Source organism: Panthera onca, chromosome A1 (genome assembly GCF_046562875.1).
Source record: "Panthera onca isolate mPanOnc1 chromosome A1, mPanOnc1 haplotype 2, whole genome shotgun sequence".
NCBI lineage: Eukaryota > Metazoa > Chordata > Mammalia > Carnivora > Felidae > Panthera > Panthera onca.
In genome coordinates, this window is record NC_138339.1 from 226,634,542 (window position 1) to 226,658,151 (window position 23,610).

At 31.9% G+C, this 23,610-nt stretch overlaps 1 protein-coding gene across 11 annotated transcripts in view; it reads right to left on the reverse strand.

Moving 5' to 3' along the window:
- Window positions 1-23,610, reverse strand: part of NBEA (neurobeachin) — a 678,106-nt gene that overhangs the window by 440,533 nt on the left and 213,963 nt on the right. For 9 of the 11 annotated variants that reach the window (XM_078434413.2, XM_078434415.2, XM_078434414.2 and 6 more), the window contains 5 exons: window positions 16,133-16,313; window positions 13,784-13,914; window positions 9,839-9,946; window positions 4,600-4,768; window positions 3,037-3,132 (listed from right to left, as the gene is read on the reverse strand). In XM_078434413.2, the coding sequence (XP_078290539.1) occupies window positions 3,037-3,132; window positions 4,600-4,768; window positions 9,839-9,946; window positions 13,784-13,914; window positions 16,133-16,313 (685 nt within the window). The remainder of the gene's footprint in view (window positions 1-3,036; window positions 3,133-4,599; window positions 4,769-9,838; window positions 9,947-13,783; window positions 13,915-16,132; window positions 16,314-23,610) is intronic. The other 2 variants (XM_078434421.2, XM_078434419.2) reach the window with 1 other exon arrangement.

Sequence of the window (23,610 nt, forward strand, 5' to 3'; positions counted from 1 at the left end):
TTACATTTCATTACTTTATTATATACATTAGTGTTATTTTTTTATTGTCATCAGTAATAGACTAAATGACTACAGAAGTCCAATGAAGAAACCATGGCAATGCTCCAATAAGGGGTAAGACTTTGAACTAAGGGAATATCAAAGATTGAAAAAAAGAGAGGGGGGGCCAGAAAGAGCTAGTTCAGAATATTTTAAAAGGCTCAATAATGAGCTGAAAGAAGAAAGTGAAGTGTGTTGGAGTTGAAGAGTAGTCCAGATCAGTACTTATCAAACTATCTGTGAAAATTTACCTTTTTTTAAAACCATCATTGACATTAGAAAATGAATTAAAAATAATTTTAAAAATTAAGTACACAAAATAAAAGCTCAAATCTTTTTATTTGACTCCATAGACAAAATATGAACTTCAATTTAATCAGAACAAAGATAACATTGGGAAAAAGAAAATAATAAACTGTCCATGTTGTTCACTGAAAGTGTATGTATAGGTGATCGATACAAATAAATGTTATTATACTTGTGACTTTTTTCCATCACACATCATAAACAAATGAAAAAGTTTTAAGTAAAAGAGTGATTCCCCAAAAGAGATGCCTATATAAATATGTTTAATATAAATACTGGGAATATAAATATTTAAAGTTGATAATGTGACACTGAGCTTTTGCTTGTTAATTTATATAATCCAAGCTGAACTGGTAATAATGGGAATTATTCATGGGAATAACACACAGCTACCCTGTTTTTGTTTTATTTTAATATCACACAGAGTACAGAAAGTAGTGTCACAAAGGTATATTCATGGAATGAAAAGTCAGAGAGCTCAGGATACTCATCTTAAACTTTCATCCAAAATGAAACTAGAAATGCTATTTTTTCAAAATATACTCTCAATTCTCATCAATGCCCACCCAATTCCAGTGTTAGGAGATAGATTTTCAAGGATGAGCAAAATCAAGATCATCCTTGAAGACTAAGATACTTTCATTGATAAGCATATTAAATAATAATTATTAAATAATTAAAAATGTCATAAAACTGTATACTTCCAAGATTCTAACTTTTTGCCCTTTGATCTTTTCTCTACTTAAAAAACATATTGCAATCATCCCCCATTTTGTAAGTACTGAACTCCTTAAAAATGTTTTACAGGTCTGACAATGCAGCCAGTCCCACTAGTCTTTTAAGAGTGGACTCAGGCTGCTTTCTTATCCTGTAAAAACACCAAGAGTTGAATTTGTAGTTCCAACATCATCAATAGAACTTTTCCTTTTAAGATGCATTGTACCACAGCATTCAATAACAGTTACTTATGATCAGCTTCCATATTATCACATAGTGAAGAAAATAGCAAATTTATCACATCAGTCTTAAAATTATTCAAAATTTTATTATGCCGCTAAGAACACTGTGCCATTCAACTAATATTGTTTTCACAAGAAAGTATCCTTGATAAAGAAAACTGTGCATTGATATTCTGATGTAGGCTCTTAATGTGGATAACTATTCCAGAATAGCCTCCAGTCACTACATCTAAACCTTTGTAAATACATTTCTATACAAAACAAACTCCAGACTTTTAATCTAATCTAATTTAATCTAATTCTTCTTAGTTCATAGCTAGATGTTTGTAAGCAATAAAGATGAAAAGAAAGAATTTTTCCTTTATTTCATCATGATGTTCACAGGTTGCACATTTATAAAAATAATTCTGTGCATTCATCATGTTGTAACAAAAAATTCTTCACTGCTTTATTTGTTCTACAAGTTGGTCTTCCATATTATTAGACAATGTATAGTATATATTGAACTAGGGTATCATCTGGAGCTCAAGGTCCTCTTTAAACTCACTCAAGTTATTGGCAGAATTCAGTTCTTTGTTGCTGTAGGCTCAAGTCCCCCACTTACTTGCTGACTGTCAGCCAGGTAGTGCTCCTAAGGTCCTACAAAGTCATCTCAGGTCTTTGAACTGTAGTCACCCTCATCTCAGCAATAAAGGACTTCCCTCAAGTCAAATCACTCTTAAACTGAGTCGTTCTGACTTCCTTTTCTGTCTTTATGGGGCTCATGTCATTAGGTCAGGACTATATGGATAATCACTGTCTGTTAAAAACAATTGTGCTATGTAATACAACATGGTCACAGGAACAAAATGCGTCATATTCACCGTCCCAGGAATTATGCGTGGAATTACGCATGGGAAAATCTTGGGTGGGGCAGGGAGCCGAATTTGGTTTACCACAGTTCTTGGTTCTACAGAGAGTAATCCCATGTTAATGTTACCCAGAGACATCACATCAGCTATTTTATTTTTTACCTTTAAAACTTCCAACTTCTCCTTTAAAAAAAAATCTTCTATTTTTTCTCATGACATTCACTATTCCTTTTAGACTGACAAACATGTTGAACATACTTATAATACCTGTTTGAATGTTTTTATCTGCTTATTCTGCCATCTCTGCCCTTTCTGAATCTGTTTCTATGGAATGATTTTTTTTTCTCTTGCTTATGTATTATATTTTCCTGCTTCTTTACATGTTTAGAATTTTTTATGGAATGCTTAACATTGAATTTTATGTTGTTTGTTGAAGAATTATTTTGTATTTCTTCAAAGAAAAGTGGAACTTTGTTCTGATAGAAAGCTAAGTAACTCTAGATCAATTTGATGCTTTCAAGTCTTGTTTTTCAGCGTTTTTTTTCTTTTGAGACTAGAGTAGCCTTCATTTTAGGGCTAATTAGTCCCTCTACTAAGGTATGACTTTCTGCATACTCCAGACAATGGCACCACCGTGAATATTATTATATATATAGTTAAGTATCCTTAATTTGCAGATGATATTTTAAAGAAATGTGATGAAATACAAATACACAAATTATATTTTGCTCCCAATAGCCAAATATAAACACAACATATCATATCTCCATGAAACCTGAGGTGTATACTTATTTGTAAACAATTACATTATGGATATTTATTGTATAACAATTAATGAAACACGAATACCCAAACAGGTCAGGAGATGAGGTCAGTATTACCTTTGTAAAATGAGTGGGCAAAGCTCTGCTCAGGAATTAACTTGGCAAGGAATCCATGGTTCAAACTTGGATGAGGGATAGATGGTATGACCACAACTGTAGAGAAAATCATGGAATCAAATTTGAGCCAGCATGTGACAACCTGCAACATGGTCCACTGGAGATCCATGACAACTCTGAATTACTGCAACATGCAAACAGTACTAGAAATAAAGACTGCATCTCTGGGGGAAGGAAAGAGGTTACATATTAAGAGAAAGGAGAAATCATACACTTGTTAAGTAGAGTAATTTTGGCAACATACAGAAAGACACACACACACAAAATCAGAACTGGAAGACTGACTAAAATATTGCTTGTTTTATACATATAAAGCTGACATGGATGCATTAAAAATGAAGAAAAAATTGGTTAACATAATGTCTTAGTGTTTTAAATGGTCAAAAGACATAAAATGGAATGGTAGGATAATGTTTAATTTGAAGAATAAAGTTAAAAGTATACTGCAATGAAATAGTGCCATGTTTATGTATTCAAAGTAAATTTAGCATGCAAAAATAAAGTATAATAGCTAAAACATAATCCATATTTCCACAATGTCAAGGTAAAAGGAGATATGATATGCTCATGGAAAACAAGATGCAGAGATTTGACCACTAATTTCTACTCACTTTGTAAAATATCCATTTTCTTTATATATCATACGCATTTATTTAGGAAAGACAATCTCAACTACAAATTAATCCAGTGGTACATGAAATAAACACTAGGTTACTAGGATACACTGCAAACAACCAAGAAACAACCTTGATATAAATACAGGGCAGGGAATGCAGCTGACAGAAGGCACCCCATGATATTAAAATGTTAGTTTATCATTTTTAAGCAGAGTAGGCAAAGCTGATAAAGCAAGAACTCCCACACCATAAGCATCTTTGCCAAATAATAAAGACAATATGACCCAAGATGGTTCCTTGTTGTCTGTAAGTCTTTGATTTTAGTTGAAACAACTTTGGTATAAAGTTTAGAATATATGTTTGCTTACTATGAATTTCTGATAAAAATGTATATCCTTAAGTAACTATACACAGCAAAAGAAAGAGAGAATGAGAGAGTGAGAGAGAGAGAGAGAGAAAGAGAGAAAGAGAGAGAGAGAGAGAGAGAGGGAAGCTATCTTTAAATTTGGCTCTAAAGATTTAAATTTTGGCTTATTCAAGGTCTTTAACTACTCTATAAGGATCTCCTACTTTCATGTTCATAATAGTTAAAAAGTAATACATTAAAAATATATCAGTTATATGCATATTAAGTAGTAAATGGTTTGTATTAATAGGTGGAAAACACTAAAACCAAACTGCACTGGCAAAATGAGAATCAGTTAATATCATGGAAATCCACACATTTTTGCAGAATTAAGGAAAATGAAATTGGCATTTATACACCACCTACTTATAAATGTGTGATGGGATTTTATAAGTAGGACTAGTTTATATCTGGAAGTAAAAATGAAACAAAAAGAGATAAATGATGACAAAAATTCAAATAATTAAAAAAAAATAGTACCTGTACTTGTTGGCGAATTTATTTCTTGTCTGATGTTTCTACCTGGTTGGCTTCCAGTTCTTGTAGTCTCTCGCTGGGGTTCTAATATGTCACGGTACTTGGAAACCATCAGAACCGAAATGAAGTAAACAACAGCTAGAGCTAAGAACTGTGCCTGCTTGCTATCATCCTGTGTGAAAGGAAAAGGCAGTTCTGACATTCAATTTTTTAAAAATTATTAGAGTGTAAGAAACTACTCCTATTTCATTTTCTTTATGGAGGCAAAATATGACATTTAATTTTTATTAAAACTTCTAAACATATATTATTATGTAATTAGTATCATTTAAGTATAAATACAAAACTCCAGGAATATATCATCTGAATTATAGGTTGAAATTTAATTTAAAAAATAAGAATTTTAAAATTTTGCTGAATATGCCACAAAACTTTACTATCCATTACTTCTATAACAGAGTATGTACATTTATAAAATATACAGAAAGTATAAGGTTAGAAAGAATAATATCTGGATAAAAATCAACAGTTCCAAATGTTATAACTTAAAAAAAAATGAATAGAATAAATTATAATTGAGATGCATGTACAATCCTACCTTAGGAGAGTATATGCGTACAAAACAGGGGAAATATAAACAGTGGAGGAACAGAAAATGTGGACTTATACCAGCTCCATATGAGTTAGAAGTATGATATGGCAGCTTAAGAAAAGCTAATGCAACCTTTGACTGCATAAATAAACTTTAAAAAAGTGACAATCCCACTATTTTGCACTAGAAAAAAATGACTTCTAAAAAGCTGCCAATATTTGAGGCTCTGAACTTCAAAAACTCAATGACAAAATGGGAGTTTTTAAAGAGGACTGCAACAAATTGGTAAAAGGTCAGAAAACAATGGGTCAAGTTAAGATACATAGACAATAGATTTAAAAAAGCAGACTGCAGTCTAGTAGAGAAGATAACTCTACAAGTTGCTTTGTGAAATATAAAGAGCTACCCAGAACCTTGAAGGCCTAGGTAAATATCTCATAGGGCAAAAATTATAACCTCTAATACCACTTTCAAATTAGACTATATCTAAGGAATCAAATGTAAATGGTTATAAAGCCTTTTTTCTAAGCTAGTAAAACTAACACTTCAAACCAAAACTGCCAGTGATTACTGTGGCCCACAGATAGCAGGTAAGAAATAGTATGATACAAATAAGGAAAGCAAACATGCATTAAAGTCTAGCAACTCCATTAAAGGCACTTAATATTTATTAATCCATTTAAGCACCAATGCCAACAAGATTCAGAATTTATGGGCATTTGTCAGAAAAGAAAGCAAACAAGACATATTTACTAATAATACTTTGAAATGGAATTGGCACCGCTAACAGAGAAAACAACGCAAACAGATTAAATTTGTTCTGAAATATTATGAATTTAGTATTTCATATTCTGTGAGTGACAACTTTTCTAGAGATATAATTTCTTATAAAGTGTGTGAAATACATACCCTATGATTATAATGCTGATGGAATAAATACATAGGGAACGGGCAAAATCAAATACTTAAGCAGTATTGTAAAGGACACTGAAGTGCAATCAGATCAGTGAGGATACTGACCAGGAATGAATTCAAACACAGCTCAAGCTGTGATGAACTATAATATTCTAGAATACATTTCCACCACTTGGAAACTCAGTACCAGGCAATTAAAAGGCATGTGTGGAATGAATGCATGTCAACTACAAAGTTGGGGAGTTGCAAACAACAGATACTGTGAAGTGTTGTCTTAGCCAAGTGAAAATCTCCCATATGTACGGCATGAAAACAGTTGCCTTTTCTTTTCAAATCCAGATCTGCAAACCAATTGTGCTGCTTATTCCCAGTTCTGTCTTTAAAAACCAAGCACAACAGACATAGAGGCTAAACATCTGGAGAGTAACTCAATTTTTATACAAATCAATTGCCTTTCCTACATATGTTATTATTATGAAGACATAAACTCTTATGTTTCTCCCATCTGCTTAAGAAATTGGTCTCTCCACTATTCAATCCTGAATTAGTAACATAATTAACTCTGAAATCCTTTAAAAATTTTAATGCTTCAACCAGGATGCTAAAACTATCTAATTCAACTTTAAAGGATTAAAATTACTTCAGTTTATATAATTTGTATATAAGTGGCCTAGTATAATCTAGGCTTGAGAGAGAGAGAGAGAGAGAGAGAGAGAGAGAAGCGTAACGAATTTCCTTTCAAATTTTAGCTTATTGGCAAACACTGAAAACAAAATTGATTTTTAAAGTCTAATTATTTTCTTACCACATAGCAAATTTTGCCACATGGCACTTTTACCTAGATTTGAACAGTTTATGTGAGTTTAAGTCAGCAATGTCTTCATCATGGAAAACAGACAAGAGCAAGATAAATTCACATCTATTACATATTACATGCATATATATAATCTACATACTTTTCCTTAAAAACCTAATTTTTGGCCTCATTTGTTTTTGAAATTAAGGCAACTAAAAATGACTACTGATTCACAAAAATGTCAAAAGTCAAGTAGAATTCTTGGCATTATATCTACAATTGAGCCTAAGATATATCAATTGTCAAACACTTCCAATAAGTGACAGGGATTAAGGAGGGCACTTGTGATGAGCACCAGGTGATGTATTAAAGTGTTGAATTACTATACTGTCCACCAGAAACTAATATTACACTGTACATTAACTAACTGGAATTTAAATAAAAACTTAATAAATAGATAAATAAATAGATAAGTAAATAAACAGACAAATAAATAAAAATATGGTGATGAAACAGAGAATGTTTTGGAGAGCTCTACCTTAGGGTTCTGACTACCTCATACTACCTGTGTGGTCTTAATGCTTCTGAGTCTTAACTTTCTTTTAGTCCTTAAATGAAAGTTTAGGATTTATATTAAGTGTCTGAAACACATTATAAACTTAACAAACACAAGTTATATTACCTTGATGATGTTTGGAAGGTACATCTGGAAACGCTTAATTCCCGTCCTTCAGGAAGAAAAAGCTAGGCACCACTGCTGGGTTATCTGACATATTTAACATCTAGCAGTTTTAGAGAAAATTATCACAATCTACCACAATAACCTAATGCAGAACTTACTAACAATTTAAACACAATGTTGCCCTTAACATAAACCCCTTGTATGTTAGGTCTGAGCGTGCCTCTGAGAGATGAGAATTTGCTCCATTTTAATCGTTCTCCATGAGAAAAACATTCTTTCCACAGCATATTTTTTCAGGATAATTCTCATGTCTAAGTGACTAACCTGTTAGTGATTTTTTTCCAAGTCTGGATTAGAGTCCAGATTATTGGGAGACTCGCACATCATGGTTTTTATGCTATCATTCATTTTAACTCCATTAAAAAATATTTTATTATTTATTAATTACAAAGAAATATAGTTTTATTCTAGAACTTTTGAAAACACAGAAAAAGTATAAAAGAATAAAGTATAAAATAAGAACTGGAGATAATCATTAGCAGCACTTGGTATGTTTTTTCTAGTCTTTTATTTTTTAAAGGTGCACAAGTACATGTACATACACTCAACATAAAAATGCAGTATTTATGTAATATAAGTACTTTTGTATACTGCTGCTTTCCCTTAAAATATATCATGGCCATTTTTCTATGTATTAAATTTTCCTCAAAAATATGATTTCAATGGTTGCATAGCCTCCCAATGAATGAAAATACTATGACCTATTAAGCTGAAACTCTATTTGTTAGATATTTGTGTTGTTGCCAATTTTCCTATAGGCATCTTTGATGAGCACATGAAGTCAGATAACTTCTCGGTAGAACCAATGGGTCACAGGGCATCAATATTTGTAAGAGTTTTAACTCCTGGTGATGGAAGAGAACTATTCAGAACGTTTATCCAATCTAAATGTCTACCAGTGATACATGACACAGCATGTTTCAATGTACCCTTGCAATGCTAGATATTATTACTTAAATTTTTTTTATTTGCCTGGGTGACTCAATCAGTTAAGTGTCTGACCCTTGATTTTGGCTCAGGTTATGATCTCACAGTTCATGTGTTCGAGTCGCACACTGGGCTCTGAGCTTGGGATTCTCTGTCTCCCTCTCTCTCCACCCCTCCCCTGTTCTCTCTCTCTCTCTCTCTCTCTCTCAAAATAAATAACAAAAATTTAAAATTATTTAAAATTTGTCTAATAGTAAAAATATCTCACTGTTATTTTAATTTGCATTCTTTTGACTATTGGTGATACTGACTTCATCATATATTTGTTACCTTTGTTACCTTATCTTTCTTATTTTATGTCCACTCTCTAATTTTCTGTTGGTATGCTTATAATTTCTCTAGTGATTTATAAGAACTGATATACATTAAAGAGAGTGACAGTTTTTCTGTTGTGTATTCCTACCATGTAGTATTATGCTGTGTGACTTAAATATGTTTTAACTAGTACTCATCCAATTTATTAAGTATAAGTTTAAGATATAAACTTTTTTATGTGTCTCATAAATCATCAATTAAAATAAAAATAGAATCCAAAGTGCTGGAAAATAATAACTATAATAAGAAGTACTGTCAATATGAGTCTGCTGCGAAATACTATATATGTTTCTATGTGATTTGTGAAAAGGCCAATCTTATTTTTACTTGAGTAAGAGATCATATAATTGGGATGTTCCAAGAAACTATCTCCATGAGCTATCCTTTCCTTAAGCTTTATAAAGCTACTTTTGTAACTCAAATACTCAAAAAATTCTACATTTTTAAAATGCAGATCTTCTTTTAAAAATTACTGCCCCTCAAAAAAGTAATTGCCATGAACACCTTAATAAATTAATCTTTTTTTTATCCATAGGACAAGGAACATTGAGAACAACAAAATAGCCACTACCTAGAGATGGAGCAAGGAATACTAAAAGAGAAAGCTGGTGATTCAACATAAAATGAATCATAATTTTTCAAGGTTATCCCTAGGGTCTTGGTATATACACAATCTAAATCAAAATTTCACATCATCTAAAAAAATGATGTATCCATAAGCTTTCAGAGAAAGCAAAGGCTCCATCACTTTACAGTCAGAAGTATGTTCTAAACCTACAATTCCTGACATTAGGACGTCTGGTTGTAATTGCAGCTTTCTTATAAAACTGAAATGATTTTTACACAAATAACATTAGAAGATTTTTTCCTGGGAAATCAAGCAGGTATAACTTACCACATCCCGAAAGACGACGGCGCGAAGGCGATTAATATCAACATCCTGAAGAAGTCTATCAGGATCCTTAATAGGAGAAAGGTTACCTGGAACACTTTCTAATGGAGTCTTAAAAAAGAAAGAGAATTGTTAAAAAGAAAATAGCATAATACAGAAACTCATATAGGAGTGCAATTTCTAGTATTGCACTAGCCACATTCTTTATCACGTTCTTTACACATCACTGAGTAACATTTATCGACAACAGCACTCTATTACAAGACACTTTTTCTCTTCTCCTCTCTGCCCTTGTCACAGTTTCACTTACTAGTAATGTTCTTGTTCTTCATCACCATTGCTACCACTATACACTTAGAAGAACAGTAAGACTGAAACTCTGCTGTGTGACCTTGGGCTTGTTACTAACATTTTCTGAGCCTCACTTTCTCCATCTCTAGTTAATATATCTTTTTGAGTCACTGGGTTCATTTATCCATCATTCTTTTATAATATATGAGATTACTCTATTACATTGCATGAGCTTTTATATGTATAAACATTTTACAATCTACGAAAACCCACAGTCTTGATATTAAAGCTGAAAGACATTAAAGATCATAAGCACCTTGGAGCTGCAGTGTATTACGCTAAGTGAAATCAGTCAGTCAGGAAAAGACAAATACCCTGTGACATCACTCATATGTGGAATTTCAGAAACAAAACAGATGAACATAGGGGAAGGGGGAAAAAAAGAGAGGGGGACAAACCATAAGAGTCTCTTAATGATAGAGAACAAACTGAGGGTTCCTGAGGGCAGGTGAGCCGGGATGAGCTAAAATGGGTGATGGGGATTAAGAAGGGCACTTAATGTGATCAGCACGGGGTGTCATATGTAAGTGATGAATCGTTACATTCTACTCTTGAAACCAATATTACACTATATTTAACTCAACAGAATTTAAATAAAAACTTTAAAAAAATTATAACCACCAAGAATCCTTTTTACAGCTTAAGATACGAAAACCGACAATTTTTATGTAATGTATCACATAGCAAACTAGTGAGAGGGCCAGATTTCCTGAAATTCAATCTAGTACTTTTACACTCATTTGTATGTTAAGAAAAGTATGGATTAACTTAGATCATATACATAGAGTACTAAATACGATTCCTGCAAATAGAATAATTTGTTGTTGCTTTAACTAATTAAAAGTGAATACGCTTCCTTCTAATCCTCTATATACCTCAATATGATATTTTATTCCTAAATTAAGATGTTTGATTCCTCTGCAGCACAGGATAGTGAAAAGAACATGGCATAGTTATTTGGTTTCCATTATAATTCCAAAACTTATCAGCCATATGACCTTAGGTAAGATACTTAACCTCTCAGAGCCTCAGCTATACCATCTAAATAATAAGCTAGTAACACTTATCACAAAAATGGTTAAAACAATAACACATTGTTCACAGCAGAGATGAAAAGTACATAATTTATAGCATAAGTGAAAAAATTATAAATATGTCAACTTAAATATATCATTTTCCATTTTATAAAGTATTTCTACATCCATAATCAAATGTGGTCGTTATAAAGACTCCTTTATGGACAAAACTTGTATTATTGCTCCTTTTTGCAAAGTATAGAAAATGAGGCCCAAGGAAGATGTTGGACTCACCCAAGTCTATACAGATTAGTATTTCATCAAAATTGTCTATGGTTTACTTACTAAAGTGTCACATAAAAATAAATAAATAAATAAAAACCCTCATTAACCAGGTCCATTGATTCTCACAAGAAAATGTGTTTTCTTACCAAGTCCATTTCCCCTAGTATTTCTTTATCCATCACTTATGAACCAGTTTTCATTGCTAAGGGTCTTTACATTAGTTGAGACTAGCTCAACTAAATTACTACGAAATTCCTTTGCATTGGACTTTTCTTTCCATATTCTACAATCAGAGTAATATTTGACTTGACAGTCTTGAAAAGCTCCATATTATCTAGCGAATTAAGATCCTTTAAGATCAAAGCTCTCAAAAATACTAATTTATTTATTCATTTCACGAGTGTATAGAGTGGTTAACTGCTAGAGAGAGGAAGGGGATTAGTATTAATTTAAAGTTCACTGTGTCAGGAATTACTAAACACTTTAATACATTATTGCTTTTCATTTAGCTCATATAAACACTTTGTAAATTAAGATTTGTACCAATTTTTTGGAACTAGAGGGTATTATGCTAAGTGAAAATTAGTCAGAGAAGGACAAATATCATACGACTTCACTCATATGTGGAATTAACATACAAAACAGATGAACATAGGGGAAGGGAAGCAAAAATAATACAAAAAGCAGGAAGGGGACAAAACATAAGCGACTCTTAAATACAGAGAACAAACTGAGGGTTGCTGGAGGGGTTGCGGGTGGGGGGTGGCTAAGTGGGCAAGGGACATTAACGAAGATGCTTGTTGGGATGAGCACTGGGTGTTATACATAGGGAATGAATCACTGGATTCTACTGAAATCATTATTGTACTACATGCTAGCTAACTTGGATGTAAATTAAAAATTAAAATTAAAATTAAAAAGTTAAAAAAAGATTTGTATCCATTTTAAAGACTGGAAAACTCAGGCCCAGGAGACTAGGAAGTTCATCTTAGGTCACAACGCTTGTTATGGGGTAGAGCCAGAATACAAACTCAGACCTGTCTGATTCTAGAATTAGTACTCTTTTGACAAAGTATTGCCAATGTTATACATACCTGCTCTGGAATTACAAAGATGTACGAGACTGCCCTCAACTAACAGTCTACTATGCCTACACAAATAACATGAGACATTCTCGCTGATGTGTTAATATTTAATTTTCTAAGTAACGGCAACTGCTTTGGAGACTTGATATACAATATGGTCTAATCATTTTAGGAATGTTTTCTGACAGAAGTGAAAAAGAGGCTGCAATACAGATATGCTAAATATGTGGTTGTTCTGCTTAAAAAATACAGAAATTTGAAGCCACAGAACTATTTAAATGAATTAAACTCCTATTTCATGTCTTCACTTACTGCACAGAAAAATTAGCTTGTCAATGTTAAGTATCTCATTACAAGCGTAGGATGCAATAATTGACATACCGGGCTTTATGAAAATATCAAACTACTCTAGGCAGGGGTGGCAGTAAGTGTATCTGAAAACATTTTCCTCAAAGGGTAGCACTTAAGCTGAAGCTAGAGTTGAATGGACTTTTGCTAGATGTGAAAAATCTGACCCTTCAAGTAAAGAGAACCTATGAAAAAGTCGAAGGGGAAAAAAAATCCTCTGATGAACTAAATGAAGTCTATCACATGACTAAAACGGTAAAAGCAAGGGGGTAAGGGGGTACAAGCTGCAGCTGGAGACGTAAGCATGAGTCAGACATGCAGGACCTTAAAGGTCACGATAAAACTCTGGATGTGATACAAAGGGTCAGTGAAACATATTGATAAAGAGCTAATTCAGAATGGGGATTACTGCTATACTCCAAAATACACTATTCGTTCATTTCCTGGGCATTCAACATATATATTTCATATTATGAGAATATCTATCACCAAAAACATATCCATTTTAAAGACACGTTATTCAAATATTCAGCTCTGTGAAAATACCTTTAACTATGAAAAACAGTGATAACTAAGAACTTTCAGAGCTATGTGTACTGATATCCTAATAAATATCCTATGAAGTAGAAATGATTAGTATCTTCATTTAAACAAGAAGTGTTAAGTCTCAGAGAGGTTAAATAATCTTGGTAACACAATTGTGAAGAAGAAAAGCCAGCACCAAAGCCTACTGATTACCAAATCCTTGCTCTTTGATTAAGCAATACCATGCCACTTTTCTCTCGTATTAAAAAACAAAACAAAACAAAACAAAAAAACAACTTTAAGGTACATTATATTTAACATAGAAGACGTTTAATTACCTTTGAAGCTGCTGTGGCAGTCACACTTTGGGGAGCTTCCTGAGGTTTACTGCTACCATGGGAAGATTTGCTCCCCCTGTCTCTCTGTCTCTGCCGACATTCTAAACAGTTCCTCACAGCAACACAACAAACTATTTACAAACCGAAAGCATATTATTAATACAAAGTGTTGACTCTGACATGCTGAAAAGAGTTGCTAGGTCTTTTTCTTTATTTCTTTCCCTTATCTCCATTCATTGTTCCTAAAGTCAACAAGACTAAACAGACATGTTTTGAAATTATCAAATACAGTAATGAAAAATACATATAAAACACATGTGTAGTTAAAAAATAAGTACAACATACCCACATACTACCAACCGGCTGCAGAAACAAGATTACTGACGCTCCCAATTTATCCCTTCCTTAGTCTATCCCCCCCATCCTTTAAAATTCTGAATTTCACAAATCAGTACAGATTTTTTGAAACTTCATGTTCACATTGGATAAACTGTTTTTACTGACAGGACTTCTTCCTGTACCATGACTACTTGGAGACTCCACTGAGCACAGCTCCCGCTTCAGGCAGTGATAGGCTACCTCAGTAGAGGCAGAACCGAGGCCCAATATCCACCTTTCTGCGCGGTGGGAACATGTGCGGCCTTCTCAGTAAGTATTTGTTGAGTACGAGCTTTTTACTTATTTACGTATTTTAAGCAGTCGTATTCATGGACTCCAACCATTTGAATTTGACTCCTGGCTCTGCCACCTGTGAGCTGTGTGATCTTGGGCCAGCTGCTTAGACTATGTCTGCCTCAGCTTCCTCATATGTAAAATGACTTCAAATATGCTAACTTCCTTAGCTGTGAGGATTAAATGAATTAATATATGTATAAAGTGCTTAGAACTAGACAGCACATATTGATTTATAACTGTTTGCTTCATTATTAATCACTTAAACTTTCCTATGGGTGACCAAAAAACAACTCCGCTTGCAAATACTGGAATAAAAATGAAATTAGTAGTAAAGGTTTGAAATATATTCAGATATAAAAGTTCAGAATAACCAAATAAATGCTGGTTTTAAGATACTTAGGTATTTAAAAAAATTTCTCTTTCTCACAAGGTTAATTCTGTCAGCTATTGTTAAATATCAATGGATATGTCCATGGTGGCCACAGTAAATTATCCCACACCTGTTACGGGTCAGAAAGAGCTCAGTGTGGTCAATCTCTCCATTATAATGATTATGAAATGATTCCACTTAGACTGCCCATCTTTAAAAAATGCAAAACAAACAAAAAAGTAGGTTTCATTCCATCATTCTTAAAGCAAGTTATTATTCCTACCCTGGATCAGAAAAAATGTATCCCCTGAAACTACACACATATAGATTTATTGTATTGTGTTTATATTTTATTTTATTATTTATTTTTTATTTTTTATTTTAGAGAGACAGAGATTACAAGCTGGGGAGAAGGGCAGAGGGAGAGAAAGAGAATCTCTAGCAGGTTCCATGCTCAGTGCAGAGCTGGACATGGGGCTCAATCCCATGACCCTGGGATCATGACCTGAGCCAAAACCAAGAGTTGGATGCTCAACCGACTGAGCCACCCAGCTGCCCCAATTTTTATACAATTTCTAAAATTATGGTTAATAAAAGCATCCATCAGAAATTTCCTTCCTATCTAATGCCTTACTTTCTTGTGTCCTATTCATGCTTTAAGGCAAATATAAAAACAATAGCTTTCTGGTCCCTTGTAAAGACTAAGTAGTATAAATAAATTTCCTCCCTGAGAAAGGTAAGACATGTAAGAATGGATGTAAGGAGTTGAACCACATTTACTAAGAGTTCTCAGTGCTAAATTTTCTTTGCTACACAGGATAGTAAATGAACAGCATAGCTATAGTAATGTTTATTAGTGTTAACTGCTCACTCTGAGAAATAGTGATATTGGCATAGTCAGTGTTATCAACTGGCATTCTGTGTGTACGAATTATGTCACTGGTCTTCTGACATATTTGTGGATCAGGACAACTACCTTTGTATTAGTTTACCAAAGCAAGTCCTAAATGGATTCACGTTACAATCATTTCAATGAAAAATGTTATAGTCCTATTGATTTTGAAACAACTCATAATATATTTGACTTCATTTCAAATTATAATCTATTAAAGATGATCAATTTCATGAAATCTCCAATGTGAAGATACCATAATTTTAATTTAGCAATTTTTAGGAATTACAAGGTGATATCTCTACTCCATAATCATTAACTTGTATCATCAATACTTTATGTACCACAGAACATCAGAAAAGTAATGTGTAGGTAATTATTTAACACGCACCGTTATTCTTAACAGACTTACCTAGCCTTAGGCACTGTCTCATTAAGCCTCCAGAAGACATGTTTTTTTCCGCTTCAATCTCACTAAAATTTAGAGAGCTGGCAAAAACAAGTACGTCAACCATAGCCATCAATCGGCTGAGGAAAGTTACTGCTGTCTCAGCTGACATGCCTTGTGTCACTTCAATATTTTCCAATTCCGTCTTTAAAAAAGTAGAAGATTTAAGTCTTGTTTAAAATTTGGAAATACAATACATATTCACACATAGTATATATAAGCAGTTCAGCACATTTAGTACATTTTGTAAACAAAATAAATTATAAATTATAAACTAATTCTATATATCAGAAGAGCTGGTTATCAAATTTAATTAGTTTGCCTGTGAATTATCCTTAAATAAAGGAAAAGTTCATTTTTTAAATCAAGGTTAAACTTAAATGTCATTACTTGAGAAAACTATATTCCAAACTTAAGATCATTCCATAAAGATACTTAAAAATGATTACACATCTATATTTCTACTACTTTTGTCTTATTTTATTAACAAAGATATAAAATTGATACTTTCCTAAAATCTTCACTCCTGTTTATAAAAAGATATGCTTTAATTTCTTTTTGCTATAAATGTAAGATAAGTAATAGGAAAGATGTATGGCAGCTCCAGTGGGCCTCAAAATGAGACAAGTGTCAGATGAGAACATATGACAGTTTCCTACCCATTTCAGAATAAACTAAGCCACTGGGTATCTCATACATACAATGAAATTCTAGGGTAAAAATAATCAATAAAGTTATTAATTCCTCTACAGATATTAATTTGTAGCCCATAAGACATTAACAACGAGAAGAATCAGTAGAATCCTAGTTAGGTACAACTATACTTTCACTAACATACTATGATAAAATATAATTTCCTGCTTTCAAAGGGAATGTTACGAAGTACTACTTCGAGATGTGTTAACTGTGTATTTTGTAAGCAACAGCAACATACTGTATTTTACGTTTCATTCTGTATTATATAACATTTTGATTATTAAGGTTCATTATAACTAGGCCTCATTTTCTCAGTGCCACAAGGGGACAGAGAAAAGAAGGGCTTTACAAGTAAAAAATACTACTGCTTAATTTTTCTGAAAATGGGCACACTAACCACATTGATTAACCTTATTTCTTCACCAGATGATAAATTCAACTACAAGGTAAGCATATATTATAGGTATCTACTCCTATTTAATGTTCCATTTGGACATTGTTTATGCCCATCATTCTACCTAAACATATTCCTGCTCACATTAAAATGGAAATGTCAGCAGGAAACACTGATTGGAAAAAAAAAAAAACAAAACCTCTTAAAACACTTCTTGTGCACAAGATGGGTAATAAAAATGATAGGTGACTACTGCAAGCACTACATAACTGAAGTTGATTCTAAATGGAATATAACATGTAACAACCTTTCTTCCTTCCATTTAACAGCAAAATAGTTCTAAAACCATTCTCTCTAAAATGAGCTAGAAAATAGACAAAAATTTGTTTTCAACTTGATTTACATTGTGCCAACTCAGTATCCACGGTGTAAAGAAATAATTGATTACTTGGATTTCCTAAATACAGATCCCATATTTCCTAGCACTTCATTGATATACAGTATTATTTCACAGCAGGAATTAAAAATCTGAGATCACAATACAATAGTTTATAATAAAAGCAAAACAAAAAAAGTAATAATTTCACATAAGACCCATTTTAAATCTCAGTTAATGTGTTTCATTATGGAATGGAAGATCTGGCCATTGCTCAGGTCTATCAAATATTCTAAATAAATTTTCAAAAATATTAGGATTCTAGGACATCTATAGATGGATTCTCAAAGAAATTCATCATTTTGAATTACTGAAATTATAAGAAATCTAACTCATTATTATTAGTTAATGGTCTTATTTTCATGCTTTCCTGGTCTACTAAGCCTAGCTTTCAAAACATGCTTTCATTTTTAAGACTGAATTACATACAGAAATTATAAACAAAATTTTATCATCCATGTAATTTGCAAAATTATATTTTTGACCTAACCAAGTAAAATTTTAAAATAAAAAGCATTCTTAACACAAATAACCAGAAAGGGAGTTCTTATTAAATCTATATAATTAGTGACTTTGATGAAATGTTATAAAAACATTATAACATATATTTAATAATAAAGATCACTCACATGATTATTATTGAATCTTAAAATAACATATATTCCATCTAATCTCCTTTCAATGGAACCAATTAGCATCTGATTGTACATATGACTGAAATTTGTTTTCATTATAATAGTTTAGTCTAAAGGTTATTGTGGGTCATAAGATAGTAGTTAATCAATGCATAGAAAAAAATCCTTTTAATGAATCTTTTAAATATACCAAAGATATGTCTAATATTAAAGATGGTATGGAAACTCAAAATACAACCAAGTCAAAAATTTCATAAATAAGCAAAAATAAAACTTAAAACTGAAAACCTGAAAATTACTGAAGTAATACTAACCTTAGAACCCTGGACATGCATTAGACAAAACAGACAACAGATCAAAAAAGTACAAGAAAAGGAAATTATTAAAATTAAATGAAAATACAATGTAAAATTGAAACACAAAATAATATATTTAAAAATTATATTTGATTATTTTATTAAAAGCAAAGTTCTCAGAAGAGATATTCTTTTATAAATTACATATGATTAAGATTAAATATCAAATATTTAGACTAATATTTATTTTTTTCATTAGAGTAACTCTGCCCAAGTAATATATATATATATATATATATATATATATATATATATATATATTCATATATATGAGTATATATGAATATATATATGTACAGTTCATATACTAGAAATTATGCATACTCTATTTTATAAAATAAATATATTTTCCCAGGTGATGCCTAAGAAGGTATTTTAATAAATAAACTAATATGGTATTTCTGTAAAAGCCCTAACCTCAGTACTGGTTTAGGCAGCAATGATTTAAGTAAATAAACTATTTATAACAACTTTCCAGAATTTTCATTAAGGAATCATGTTATAATTTGTTTTTTTTTAAATATTTGGAGTTTTTCCTATAGATCTAAATCTCCAGGAGTTAAAGAATAAAACACTGTAGTGATTATAACTTAAAAACCACTTCCCCTTGCTAGAAAAGAACTGATAGATACACTAATGAGGCCTGCATGTGAACTAAGCTAATTACATAGTACACTAAGTTTCAGAATATTAACTAAGAATTATATTCAATATATTCAAAAGTTTGGCTAGAATTAAGTTTCGGAATAAAAGTCATCAACCGTTCCTATTCTCTGATTTTTGACAGCAAATATATGTGAGCATAAATTTCAAATACACAATTTTCATGTTACACTGTATAGGAAAATGCATATAAGCCTTCTGAAAATACTAACGTATGAGATAAACAAAAGAAAAATTACTAATTTTTCCACACATTTTCATAATGGTAATTAAATATAAACTAAATTCAAGACCTTATCATCATTTTTTGACAGAAAATACTCTTCTTTTTTCATGATTATGAAACTGGAAAGCCAGAAATATCAGTCTCTGTTATTTTCCTTAACAGAGAAAATGAAACCATACAAGCCACTGAATTAAATTCTAAACATTCAGTGTTCTGGAGGGCTGACCAAAACAATCAACTGAAAATCACGAAGTGATTATGCAATTTGTAATTGATCCATGTTCTTTGCTTCTCTTTTTTCTACAACTCCTTTTTTTCATTCGTGACCAACTTGAACAATGTATAGAGAATGAAAGAGAAGATTCAATTGACTAGTCATAGAAACATTAACTCTAAAAAATCAACAACAACAAAAATAATGCCCTTTTCCAAAACCAAAGATTGATCAAACTACATACTAAAAGAGGTTTACATTTTTACTGTGACTATTGAAGTTAAAACTACCGATCTAATTTAGAGATTTGAAACTATTTTCGTGATTTATTTTTATGCCACATAGTTAACCTAGGCAAAACTGAAATTCCAAAAGTCCTGCTTCTTCAATGAATATTAAGCTCAAGGTGTTCACTGTAGTATAAATATGATTTAAGTATACTTTTTCCTTAAAGTTTCTACTAAAATATTTTCTTACAAGTAAGATTTATCTAAACAGCTCAACTTTTCTTACGTGATGATACTGCAACAGCAATACACAACTGTTATCCTAAGTGTGAAATAGTATATTCCTATAAGATCGCAGGGCAGAAAACAGACCACCACTATGCTAATCCTAGTGGGATAGCAGACAAAAAGACTATATCATGTTAATCTTTGGCCATCAAAATAAATCACACATCATGAATAAATTTGTCTCAAATATCCTATTTTAGGATTCTGAATATGACAGGATTATTTTATAAATGAGAAAATTATTCTATCATGATACAATTCTGAATAGTTCCAAAAACAACTAAATGAAGGAAACATTAGGAGCATTCCCCAACTATTGAGCTTTACACATATTACTTACCCTAATTTCCACAAACCCCCTGTTAGATAAGTATAATTAACACATTTTCATAAATAAGAGATTGAGAATGTGTTCCTATCTAGGAAGTGGTAGAACCCAGGTTAAAATACAGATTTATTTTATGCCAAAATCCATATATCTTATATTAAATCTTAATTTCAGATTGTGTCTGAATCTCACTAATGGTGGGAAACAAGTCTGTTCGATGAAAATGAGAAGTTTCCATTGTTATCCTGACACCCATCTTTATGTGAGAAATGGGAAACACATATTCCTGAGTTGAACTTTGTACCATGATTTATTTCAATGGAGAATGACAAAGAAAACTTAGCATTAACCTGTTTTTGAAAAAGCTATCCTTCCTTGACTGAGGAAAAAAAATTGTGCATGTTGGATGTTTATCTCTGTGTTTTTGTTCTGTTCCACTGAACTATGTCTAAGATACTACACAGTCTTGGCTACTGTATTTAATATATAATGAGTCTTTCAAAATTGTTTTAACTATTCCATGTGAATTTTTTTAAAAAACAGTATTTGTAAAAAAATAAATAAGTAAAAAATAGTCTTTGTATCTACAAAAAAATTGGTGGGATCTTGATAGTAACTGCGATACGTCTAAATACCAATTTGGGGACAAGTGTTACCCCTGTTACGCTGAGTCTCCAACCCATAAACATGGTATAGTCTCCATTTATTTAGACCATCTTTGATTGCTTTTACCAGTCTTTTATAGTTTTTAACGTAAAGGTAACATATATTTATTGTTATATCTCATATTTGAGAGTACCTCATATTTGTGTATTTAAGTATCTCATATTTGTATATTTAATTTCTGTGTCCACATGTTCATTGTTAGTAGAAATAATTACAACTAGTGTTACTGTTGACCTTGGTAAAATAAAAAAAGAAGAATACTTAGCATTCTACTTACCCTCTCAAAATTAAATACAATTTCAACATTAGATACGTCAAATGCTAGAAAAAGTTAGTATGGCTGAGTGTGAAAATTATATATCTTCTAATAGAACATAAGGACCACAACATACAGTGAAACTGTTCTAAAAATTAAACTTTAAAAAATATTGAGTAAGTCAGATTTAAGTTCTTATTTAATAGAAAAGGGTGAGTTTATCTTAAGCTCTAATTACTGAATTTTCAATGGTCAGTAATAAAGTTTTCATACAGAAACATTATACTGTGTTAAACTTATGAATTTTATGTAAGGATTATGCTCTAAGTCAGCAGTCAGTAAACTATGACACACAAGTAAATCTGTCCCACTGCCTTTTTTTATAAATAAATTTTTCTTGAGACAAACCCGTACCTATTCCTTTATATAACTTTATATAACTGTCTTTTGCACAACACTAGCAGAGTTGAGAAGTTGAGACAGATACCATATAGCTCACAAAACTGAAAATATTTATCATCTGACCCATAGAGAAAAAGTTTGCTAGCCACAGCCATCCACCATTACTCATATTTATTCATTCATTTATGCACATATGCATTTTAAAATCACACCAACCTAAACAAAATCATGAGATCACTTAAACACCAGTTTCAAACGTTTCTCTCTTTATATATCTAGGATTGAAATTAATTATAATTATAATGGCATCTACATAACAATGTCTCCCTTTGCTAATCTGTATACTGCCAATGTTTCTTCTTTCACTTATTCTTTCCAAAATTCTCTTTTGGAGTTTTACATTTAAATCTAAGCCAAAAACCTCCCTATCCAGTTCTAATTTTATTCTTCATTCAATCTCTTCTTTCCGAACTCTCCCCCTCTACTACATTACAATTTTTACCAGGAATATTACACAATCAAGTAAGAGAAAACAATACCCAGCAGTTAGCACCAGAGTCCTACTAGCATCAAGTGAGAGAAAAGGTTCTGGATGGATCTTTTAAGGAAGCAATTTATTTAAAGAACATAAAATCAGCTATGGTGTATAACCAGGCATAGGTACAATCAGTTAATGGACCAAACTGACGGAAAGATAGAGAAATAGACAATGAAGAAAAATTTCTACAATTGAATGACTTCCTAAATCTGTTATGAACAGTCTAAGCAATAAGTAGTTTCAAAGTGCAAAATATAGTGATCCAAACTACAAAGGTAATAATTTTGAAATTATTAATTTGAATTAATTTGAAATTATCAAAATGTCAATATCTTTATTATATATTCATTATAAAATAAAAACAGGCAAACTTCAAACCTATACAAATTTTAATACCTACTATTAATTTTATATAGAGATCATTTCCAGTTCTGCACAAAATTTTAAAATATTATAAAATGAATTTCAATACAACCTTTTAAAATTTCTTGACAAAAAATGACTGCTTAGAAAACATTAAAACATTTTATATGATTAAAAAAATGCCAGGAGAAAATACTGATATATTCAGCTTTGAATGTGTAGAAGGGGGAAAAAAAAACTCTTCCTGCCTCAATATTAGAATACATTTAGAAAATCATATATGACTCCCAATTTACCAGAATTTTGTATAAATCACCAGAGGAAATCAGAGATTAAAGAGAAGAGATGGTACATTAATCTCACAGGATATCCACATCCCTCACATGCCATCAATTATTTTTCTTCCTGGCTCCATTTCCTTGCTTACTTGCTAATTCAATTAAGGCTCTAATAATGATGAACTGTTCTGCACTCCCTCTTGAACTAGCGTGTTTGCCTTTGTAGACTTCTTGAATAAATTCATGAATGAAATCAAAGTGTATGTGCCGGTGAGGGGGGAGAGATGTTGAGGATACAAGCTTTTGCTGCCAATATTTAACTTTCAATGTTCCTTTGTGCGGGGGGGGGGGGGGGGGGGGGGGGGGGGGGGAGGTGATGCTATTGACAAAACTACAGAGAGAAAAGGAATCATGTAAGAAAAGCTGGTTAATGATGAAATAAAGCCAGAGATTAATTTGGAAACACTGCCGCACCA